The sequence below is a fragment of the Perognathus longimembris genome, chromosome 1 (assembly GCF_023159225.1).
Source record: "Perognathus longimembris pacificus isolate PPM17 chromosome 1, ASM2315922v1, whole genome shotgun sequence".
Classification (NCBI taxonomy): domain Eukaryota; kingdom Metazoa; phylum Chordata; class Mammalia; order Rodentia; family Heteromyidae; genus Perognathus; species Perognathus longimembris.
Genome location: NC_063161.1, coordinates 120,932,734 through 120,943,687, shown reverse-complemented (window position 1 = coordinate 120,943,687; position 10,954 = coordinate 120,932,734). Strand labels below are relative to the sequence as shown.

Below are 10,954 nucleotides of genomic sequence, written 5' to 3'. Positions count from 1 at the left end.
TCGAAGGTTCTGCACAGAAGAAAGAGCTCACATTGTATTTGATACTATTGTCTTCTCCACTTCAGAGTCATGACCTGTCTTGTTTCTGACTATTCTCCTATGCTTTCTGCTTATTAATCTGGCAATTTGTTGACCCAATAGTACCAATGCCATCCACTTTCCCAGAGCAGTGGGCAGCATCAGTCAACTTCCCTGCACCACTGGTTCCTCTGCTAAGCCATTTGATTTTCTTAAATTCCCATTCCTTTCTCCCTGCTTCTTCTGATGTGATGCTCTTCTAACTCTGACTCCCTTCAGCTCTATTCCCTTTCATTTTAACACTTGGAGAACGGTAAATTGAAATTTCTTTTGCTCCCTATGTAGATTCCACACTCCCATCAGAAGATCTCAGTTTAACCATCTTAACCTTGACAAAGTGTCATCTGTGTACATTGCAAACTCATGTACGCAACTAGAAGCAACCACATGCACTTAGATGTCTACTGTCTTTTTAAACCTGTGAAATTTCTCCATGCCACAATCGACCTTTTTCTGTGACCATTTGATCAAATTTCTCTTCATATTATATGGATTATGTGTGATTCTAATTTGTATAGTTCCTTCACTGAAGAAAAACAAGAAGAAAAAAAAAGAAACTGCATGTTAGGCTTTCAACTATATCCTAAAACCAGGACACAGTCTGCTTTAGAGAACATCAGTGTTATTTTCTTTTTACTGCATTTGATCCATAGCAACACCTTATATAGGTTATGCAAATATTACTCTACTGAGAAAAGTATTTCCAGCACAAGAAGAAACCAATTGACACTGATAATTTGAGAAAAATAAGCACAGGTGATGGAAATCCATTTTCGTTCCTTTGATAAGATTCCACAAGCACTAAAAGATTCAAGTGGAGAGTGAAACACATACAATAAAATTCTTTAGTAAAACTTTAATAAACAAACTGAAAAGTTAATTACATATATAAACCACAAGGTAAAATAACACATGATAATAAATATAAAAATAATTTAAAGTTGGTAAATAAATATGTAAATAGAGGGATATATACATCTGCATGGAAGAAGGGAAGAGAGTCTAGAAAATTGAACATCATTTAACCAACCCTTCTGAAAACATTTAAGAAAGTCACTGAAGTCATGTCAAATCATAGCAGAAATGACAACTTTGGAAAATGGCACAGTACCATGAAGGGAGATACTGTCTTCCATCAGTGAGGCCATTTCCAAGTAGGATGAGATCTCATTCTTCACTCTTTATGCTTTCTAGCAAGTCCGCTGATGAAGAGAAGTATCTCATGATTTCTGCCCTGACAACCTCCCAGGCACAAGAGCTGAACTTCTTCTCCTGCAGGTAGAGAGAGATCCTGTGGAAGTGTCTCCTCACAGCCAGCATGGAGTCCTCAAGCACCATGGCAGGCGCTTCCTCTCCCTCCTTCCGGGCCACACAGGCTCTCAGCTCATGCAGCTGGGCAGAGAGGCCAGTGCACAGTGTGGCCACAAGGCTCTTCTCCCAAGGGGCAGGCCAGCTCTTTGTGCTGAAGAGGCTGTAGATCTGCCGGGTCATCTCATGGAGCACAGCGATGGCTTCAGCCTTCTGGACCTGCTCTGCATCAAAAGCCTCCTGGGGGAATCCAAAGTCCTTTCTGTCCTGCAGGCAGGAGAACAGTGAGGTTCTCCTCATCTGTCCCAGGAGGAGCAAGGCTCTTTTGTTTCCCAGGCTGTGGGTGGGAGGCAGCTCACAGCCCAGGGAGCAGGTTGCTCTGCAGCTGAGCACCAGCAGGCTCACCAGGCAGACCAAGGGCAGGGCCATTGTGGATGGGGCAGGTGCTGCTGGAGTGGCTGAGGTGCAGATGCTGAAGCTTTGGCTGTGCGGTGTGTGAGGACCTTGATTGCTCCCTTAGCTTAAGTAGGGGCTGGGCCAGGTTCCATTTTCTGAATGCCCCCTCTCACTTTCTACTTCTCTATTTTGTTTTCATTTATGATTTCATGCTTCAGTTTAGAGAGGCATTTCCCAAGCACTTGTTTTCAGCACGGTCTTTTTTCCTATATCATCCTGATTGGCTTACATTATTTTACTTAATGGAACTGATGAATTTGAAAAATGCACATGTATTGAACCATACAGGTATACACTAACTATATTATTGTTTTATACATAAAAAGTGCAAATGGTGGGTTAGAAATGACGAGTTTCAGCTGAAAGTTTACTTTAAAAGCCATTGACATGTAATTAACTTCATGAATAATCTTTACCTATATAGTAGTAGAATTCATTTAGTTATAAATGGTATCATTTTAAAATTATTTTTTCCTTAAAGTTTCTTTTAGCGTAATGTATGCTTACATTGTGTTTGATTATATACACACTTTAACGTGGAAAAATATATCATGCCTATGAAAAGTAATCCATAAATCATTTATGGACTTGTTAATCATATAGGTGTCTATACTTTCCTAACACCTGGGTCCAGTTCTTCCTATTTAACCTGAAACCAATCTCTCTACTCCAAAGCATGGGTGAAGATGTGATGAAGTTTGATTTGTCCATGGTTGTATTGAAAAACAAATCGCATGTCCTTTCTTTCTCCCTCATCATCTCGCTTTGTTTGATATATGAAGGCCAATGGCCTGAAGTATTGGACTAGGATTCGAACCCTGATGTTCACCCAACCTTAAAAAGACACAACCTCTACTTTATGACATGATCTACATGTCCAGATGCTGTTGGCCACTTTTTCACTATGTCTACTTGTGGTCCCATGTCAAGTGTCTTTCAAAAAAGTCAGTGAACCTGTGAATATGGATGAATAACATTCTCTAATGTTTAAATCATCTGTTGGAAATTTTAAATGATGTTTTTGCAACAAGAAAATAGAAGATTTCTTTTTTCCCTTACTTGTCTTTACTACAGATAGTAAAAAAATGAAGAAATCTCTCAATTAAAAAAAAAAAAAAACCTGGCTGGGGATATGGCCTAGTGGCAAGAGTGCCTGCCTCATATACATGAGGCCCTGGGTTCGATTCCCCAGTACCACATATACAGAAAATGGCCAGAAGTGGCGCTGTGGCTCAAGTGGCAGAGTGCTAGCCTTGAGCAAAAAGAAGCCAGGGACAGTGCTCAGGCCCTGAGTCCAAGCCCAAGACTGGCTAAAAAAAAGAACAAAAAAAAAACCCTTCAGGCTGGGGATATGCCCTAGTGGCAAGAGTGCCTGCCTCATATACGAGGCCCTGGGTTCGATTCCCCAGCACCACATATACAGAAAACAGCCAGAAGTGGCGCTGTGGCTCAAGTGGCAGAGTGCTATCCTTGAGCAAGAAGAAGCCAGGGACAGTGCTCAGGCCCTGAGTCCAAGGTCCAGAACTGGCCAAAAAAAACAAACAACAAAAAAAATAAAAACCTTCCTTCTTTGCTTGTATGTCAACTAAATAGACTTCTCTCTCAATCTTTTCTACATGATATCATATGGGAATAAATTCAGATCCTTTTAATATGGATAAAATTGATATTTCTTTAGCTCCTTAACACATTACCAAATGATCCACCACACAATTTTCTTCTGTCCAAGTGAAGAGAATAGTATCAAATGCCATAAAAGCATTCGTATGTACAAGTGGAAGATGTCAAGCCAAAATAGCAGATAGCTGGCATTCAGGTTCTTGGCATATTACTTAGAGGATGGAGCAACTGGCAAGTCAACTGATGAGGAATCTCCTCATGGAGCACTTCTACAGGAATGATGAGTTTGTTCTATTACCTAATTAGTGGTAGTGTTTTTATTTCTTAGACCCAGTAACATCACCTTATCTGAAAAATGCCTTACGTTGGAGTACCTTGAGAATCTGTCATAGAAATATGTATGTGAAATTAGGAAATGGAAAATGCCCAAACAGAATTTAACAACTATGTACAAGTCACATTTAAAAACATTATTTATTAAAGAATATAATAAATTTCTTCCCCCTGAAAAAGTTCAGTAATCTCATAACGGATAATTTTCATCACACTTTAAAAATAGTGGTAGATGGACTTTTAAAGTCGTGGAAACATTTGAGTGGAGATTCCATTCAGCTGAGGATAAAGTGAAATTGCTTGAGAGACATTCACCGAAGTGGGATCTCTAGTTGCTGACTTCTGTGTGTCACTGGCTGATTCGAGAAAGGGACCTGTGGATTTCTGCTCTGACAATCTCCCAGGCATAAGGGCTGTACCGCTTTCTCTGCAGGTAACTCAAGAGACTTTTGAAATAGTTGCGCACAGAAAGTTCTGCCTTGGGACAAGACACGTTTTGTTCCCTTGCCATCTGCAGTCGTTGCAGACCCTGATGGAGCCTAGAGTGCAGTTCATTCAGGACCTGTCCGTCCCGGGCGAATGGGTGGTCCCTCGTGAAGATGTTGAAGATCTGCTGGAGCATCAGCCTCTTCACACAGGTGGCTTCTGGCTTCTGGATTGTAAACGTGAAGTTCTCCCTATCATCCAGGCATTGGTGAGAGGGGATCATTTGCAGCTGTTGTAGAAGCTGAAGAATGTGCTGGAGCTCTGGGTCAGGGCTGCCTGGTGAGCAGGCAGGGTGCAAGCAGAACACCAGTGTTGTCAGGAGGAGCTGGAGCTGGACCATTGCGAGATGGGTAGTTCCCTCTGTGGCCTCGGGGGGGCGAGCTGGAGCGGTGGGCGTGGCGGTAGGTACGGCCTGGCGGTGGGCGGGGCTGGCGGCGCTCGGGCGGGAAGTTGTGCTTTAATAGTGCAGTTGGCAGCTCCGTTTTCGTAGCCGGACAGGCTGTGCACTGTGCCTGAGGCGCGCGGAGCCGGGCGCGCGGGGCGCCGGCGGCACGGGCCTGAAGCTGTCCGGTCCGCCGCTGTCCGCGGTGTTTGCACACTTGGTTTTAGACACACACGTTGTAGGTGTGGTGTGGTGTGGCGTTGTTTTATTTTAAGGCTTTGGATCGCGGGGCACAGGTAGGGATGCGGGGCTAGGCGGCTCCCCTGGCCAGGGCAGAGCGCACGGAGGAGCGGAGGACGCGGAGGGGCGCGCTCCTCGGGATAGCCGGGGCTCACAGGTGTCCTCGCGGAGCCCGCGGGTGTCTCTGGGACCTCGGCTCTGGGAGGCGCGCGGCGGGGGAAGAGGAGCGAACCCGCTTTTCTTTGTGACTCTTCGTCCCCGGTTGACCCAAGGTTCCCGGGGATCGTGGCGCTCTGGGCACGCGGGGTTTTATAAGGTGCAGATGGAGCACTGGCCACACAGCTGTGCACTCGCTGTCTATTCTGGATTGTCCGGCCGTTTTCGCCCTCCTGGCCATAGGTCATATTGTTCTGTGCTCAAAGTTGCTCCTTTTGAGTGTTGCGGAATGAAGTTCCTTCTGACTGTCCCAGTCTGCCTTGGACACGACGTTTGCACTCTCGAAACAGATGATACTAAGCACAAGGACAGAAATGAACACACCACCCAATCTGGAAGAAATAGGTTTATTGTTCAAGTTCATGGAGTTGGTAAGCTTTGTAGACTAGAAGGATGGTTATTATCATTGTGAAAGTTAACATGTGTACTGTAAAATATATGTAGTTACTTAAACTCAACTAAAAATCTAACTTAAAAAAGAACTTTGCACTCTCATTGTCCAGGATTTTAAGATTGTTTTGGATGCCACGTAATTCTGTAATATTCATGACAGGAGGACAATGACAAGGGCAGTTTTAGGTAGTTTTTGTCACAGCACGTTGGACCAGAAATGAATTGTGTTATGAAGTGTCTGTAGGTAACCCACTGTGATAAGGGCATAAGTAGCTTATCCAAACCACCAATTCAGGAGTCATTGTATTACTGATAGTAATGTTGTAGTTATCTTCCTTTAGTTACAAGATATAGTTCAATTCAATTCTCTCCAAGGTTTATTTAATTCCTTCTAATTCTACCTAAGTAACAAAAACAGAATGGCTTCCTGAGGTTGAAAATATGGTTTATTGAAATGGGATAAGGTATCTATGAAATGACTTAGGAGTCACACTGTCTGGTCTCAAGCCATAATCCCACTAATCACAAGGTCAAGAATGCACAACTGAAGCTCAGAGAATCTTTCTTATTCAACAGCCATATTATCTGGTATTATAACTGTTATAACATACATGGTTTCAAACTATCTTAAAATCAAGGGCAACAAGAGTCTAATTTCTTCTACCACATGAAATCAAGAACTCGTATTACAAAATTTCTGATGCAGTACTCAAAAGGAGTAACTTTTAGTAAAGTAGTACATGAGGTAAGACCAAGCAAAAAGAATTATAGATTTTCTGCTAGGATTATTCTAGAAGTGTACTAATTGTTCCCAATGAGGGAAACCACAGAGTCTATGTTTCTTTGGTTTTGGCGGTCTTCACTAAGTATGATAAACTCCAAGTTATGGAAATAAGTGGTCTATCATTGTCCTTGTTATTTTCAACCTACCATGTGAAATTATGCCATTTTCTTTTGTCTTTCTTCCCCAGGGCTTTACCCCTGATGTCACTGTTACTGGATCGTGGTACCATGGGTATTCTACATACGTTTATTGGAACTAGGGAAGAAAATGGAAGGGGAACATTAAAATGGAGATACAGAGAATAAAAGATGAACCAAGGCAACAGCAATACTTACAAAAATATAGGTGTAAAACAACTGTACAACTCATGGAAATCAGGTGAGGGATTTGTGAAGGGGGAAGGTGGGAGAAAAAGAGGGAGGAGGTAGTAAGTTGGATATGAAATGCACTCACTGCCTTACATATGAAAGAAACTGTAACCCTTTTTATATAACTTTAACAATAAATAATTTTTTAAAAAACCAATTTCAGGTCAATCCACAGTAATGAATCATAGTTTGATTTGGAGTGTCATGAACATTTCTGTCAGGACTCAAACCACAGTCCTACTAATCTCACATTCATTATGCACGACTGGAACAGGGAGAATCTTTCAAATTCACCAGCCATATTTCCTGCTGTTACGACTATTAAAACATGACATGGTTTCTACAACAATTCTAAAATGATGGATGGTGAGAGCAAATCTTTCTTTGTATAAAACAAATGAGGACCTAGATTACATTTCTGATGTAATCCTCAAAGAAATTAATTGCTGGAAAATACCTCATGACATATGACAAGCAGCAAAAAGAGTTTCAAATCTATCTAGGATACGATTCATAGTCTGACTTGGAGTGTCATCACCATTTCTGTAATGTCTGGTCTCAAACCATAATCTATTAATCTCATGATCAAATATGCAAGACTGGAACTCAAATTCAAATTCAACAAGCAAATTTCTTGGTATTATGGCTATTACAATGTACATGGTTGCCAAAACTAACCTAAAATGATGGACAGTGAATGCACATTTCTTGTGTAAGACAACTCAGAAACTCGATTACAACATTTCTGATGTACTACTTGAAGGTAGTAACTTCTTGGAATACCACATGATTTATCACAAAGAGCAGAAAGGATTGTAAGTCCATCCAGAATAATGATGCATAGTTTGATTGGAGTATCATGAACAGTCTTGTATCCTCTGGACTCAAACCATAATCCTACTTATCTTCTGGGCAAGTATGAATGACTGGAACTCTTTCATGACATGATTTCTAGAAGAGTCATAAAACTGTGGACAATGAGAGTACAAATTGTTGTATAGGATAAAATCAGGATGCCCAATTAAAAAACTTTATTCAATACTCAATGGGAATAGCTTTATGAAAGTATCACATGAGATATGATGATAAATCCATGCAGAATATGACTCCTAATGCCACTGGAGTTTCCTGAACATTTCTCTAATGTCTGGCCTCAAGCCACAATCCTACTAATCTCATACTGAAGCATGTGAGACTGGATCTCAGATCATCTTTGAAGTTCAGCAGCCAGTTTTCCTGATGCTTTGAATATTACGACAGTACATGTTTCTAAAACAATCCTAAAGTTATGGACAATGATTATGAAAATATCTTGTATAAAACAAAAATGCGAGGTCGCATTAGGACATTTTTTTGCACAATTCTCAAAGTAACATTTTGAACAGTACCATGCATGGTATACGAAGAAAGGCAGAAAGAACGGAAGTTAATGAAGAATAATGATTCATAATTTGATATGGAGTGTGGACAATATTTCTCTACTCACTGGCCTTAAACTGTCATCCCACTAATCTCTTAGTCAAGTACGCATGACTGGCACTCTGACATTCTCTTAAATTGAACTGTTACTTTAAAGTGCTTTATGATCAATTGTAAGATACATTCAATGAGAAATTAAAATTTGCACACTTTTTAAGTATTATTCAAATATATAGAGTATACTAATATATTACCTCATTTGAGTGTTGTTGAATTTTAGTCAGGAGTTCGATTAAAAAAAAAAACTGAAAATACTGGGAGCCTAGGTAGGGAAACCTCTGCATTTAGAAAATGCTTGGAAAATGCCACTCTCTGTGGAAGTATGAAAGCATAACTTAAGAGAGTGGAAAGGAAGGGGAGGGCATTCAGATATTGGAACCTCCAGCACCCCCTACTTAAGACAATTTCCAGTTGATACCTTCTCCTGCAGATGCTTTCATGCCTGGCACGCTGGTTTAAATGACTTCTCATTAACTTTACGCACAAATTAACCTTCAACTGCAATTTTCTCCATCCTAGGCTCCCAAATACCTGCATTACACATGAAGCTAATATACCCAGACACAAACATAATCTTTGCACCAAAGAAAGTCACTTTCTACTTCTCACTCTCTCATCTTCCTCACACTTCTTTAGGCTTTTTTTCCCCCTCAGTTACGAAGAGCTTCAAAGAAATATTGGTTGCAGTAGGACACACTGGAAACCAAATACACCAATGAGATTAATATACTCTCTGTAATCATTTTTATTTTATTAGTTCTAACCTCAAGATAACAGAGAATGTAAGCAAGAGGCCAAACAATTCTGAGTGTGAGGCCAGCCAGAGAAAAGTTAGTACTTGATGCTATCCAGAAACAAAACAGCAAAAGAATACTCAATAACAATTTTTAAAAAGCCCAAAAAAAGCCTAATGAAATCCAGATCTTATGCTAGCACTTGCTTGACATTTCCAAGGCCCTAGGATTAATACAGTACCCACAGAAAGAAAGAGAGACAGATATACAGAGAGTCAGAGAAAGACAGAGAGAAAGAGAGAGGGGGGAAGGAAAGAAGGAAGGAAGGAAAGAAGGAAGGAAGGAAGGAAGGAAGGAAGGAAGGAAGGAAGGAAGGAAGGAAGGAAGGAAGGGAGGGAGGGAGGGAGGGAGGGAGGGAGGGAGGGAGGCTGAAAGTAGGAAGACAGAAAGAAAGGAAAGAAAGGAAGTAAGAGGAATGAGGGGAGGATAGGACAAAGGAGAAAATTATCTTATTTTTTCCAAAAATAGGAAATTAAAAATGCACAAAATTTGAAGGCTCTGCTGGGGGCTGGGGGCTCACACCTGTAATCCTAGCTAACCAAGACAGTGAAACCTGTGGATCCTAGTTCAAAGCCTGCCAGGCAGGAAAATTTATGGGATTTATATTTCCAATAAGCTACTCAGGATAAGCCTTAAGGGGCCCTGTGCCCTAAGTGGTAGAGTGCTAGCCTTGGAGCAGAAAAGCTCAGGAAGAGTACCCAGGCCCAGAATCAAGCCTAAGAAAAGAAAGAAAAAACTGAAGAAGCTGAAAGCAGTGTTTCAAAGCAGTTAATTTTGTGCAGCACCTCACTCTGGCTCTCACAGAACAACTTCCTGTGTGAGATGCAAGGAACCTGAAGCACACTGGCCTTGGACTCTCCCATGCAGAGTGGAGGGGTGGAGTAGACATTGGTGACTGTGAATTGGAGGAAAAAGATGAAGGAAGATCTGGGGAAGCACAGGTTATTTCTATGCACAGTTTCCTCTTTTTGTTTTTGACTCAGTCTTGAGGCTTGAACTCTTGGCCTGAGTGCTGGCGCTGAGCTTTTTTACTCAAGGTTACTTCTCTACCATTGGAGCCACAGTAACATTTGAAACTTTTGGGGGTTAGAATCTCACTGAATTTCCTGCCTAGGCTAACTTTGAACCATGATCCTCAGATCTTAGCCTTTTGAGCAACTAGGATTTGAGGCATGTGCAATAGGTGTCTGGCTTTATTTTCTCATTATAGCTAGATTTCATGCAACTGATGTATTGAAAACTCATGTGAATATGTTTAGTATGCTTTCTTTAAATGTAACATATTACACAAAATACTTTAATAACCTCAGAGTGGAGAAATCCACGGAGGCATGGTCAAAGTTGACAAATGAGCCTTTATTATACAACTGGAGCCTGCCCTGGCCTTACAGCACTAAGATAGCAGCAACCTCCAACAGGGCAGTGTTTATAAAGGCCAGAACCACATGCAGATGATGGTTTAGCAAGCAAGCAAGCTGATTTACAGAAGCTCAATGATCATTAAGGGAGGGATATTCTTCTGCTGTGGTCAGCATCAGGCAGACAGATTTCTGCCAACCTAGCTAGAGGCCTAGGACTCAGAACTGGGTGTGGAAGGTGACAAGCAATGGAAAACTGGGTTCTTATCTCCACACTGGTTTTTATGTTCAATCAAATCATTAGTTGTTAGAATTTTCGTCTTTGGGTTGGAGGGGCATACAGTGAGGGTTGGCACCCTCCCATCTCTGCACCCAATAAGATCTTCACAGTTGGGAAATATACATTAAAGCATAACCACCCTCAAGTGGACATAAACACATACACACACACACTAACACATACAAACATACACACATAGCATTCAAACAAAATGTGAAGAGTTATCCATTGAAAGAAGCTATTTTCCCTGCCCACAAGCACTCAGCTGACTTTCCTTTTCCACATCTTCACAGCTTGATGTCAATAAATCTAGACCAATTAAATATGGTTGGAAATTATTTTTCTGTGCACAATGGCCTGTGAATTTATCCTCACCTGA

General features: G+C 41.2%; 1 protein-coding gene across 1 annotated transcript; it reads right to left on the bottom strand.

The window, feature by feature from the left end:
• Nucleotides 1-1,245: 1,245 nt before the first annotated feature.
• Nucleotides 1,246-1,815, bottom strand: LOC125355728 (interferon alpha-3-like). The gene has a single exon (XM_048352144.1). It carries the CDS (start codon nucleotides 1,813-1,815, stop codon nucleotides 1,246-1,248), a length of 570 nt encoding a protein of 189 aa, XP_048208101.1.
• Nucleotides 1,816-10,954: the final 9,139 nt, after the last annotated feature.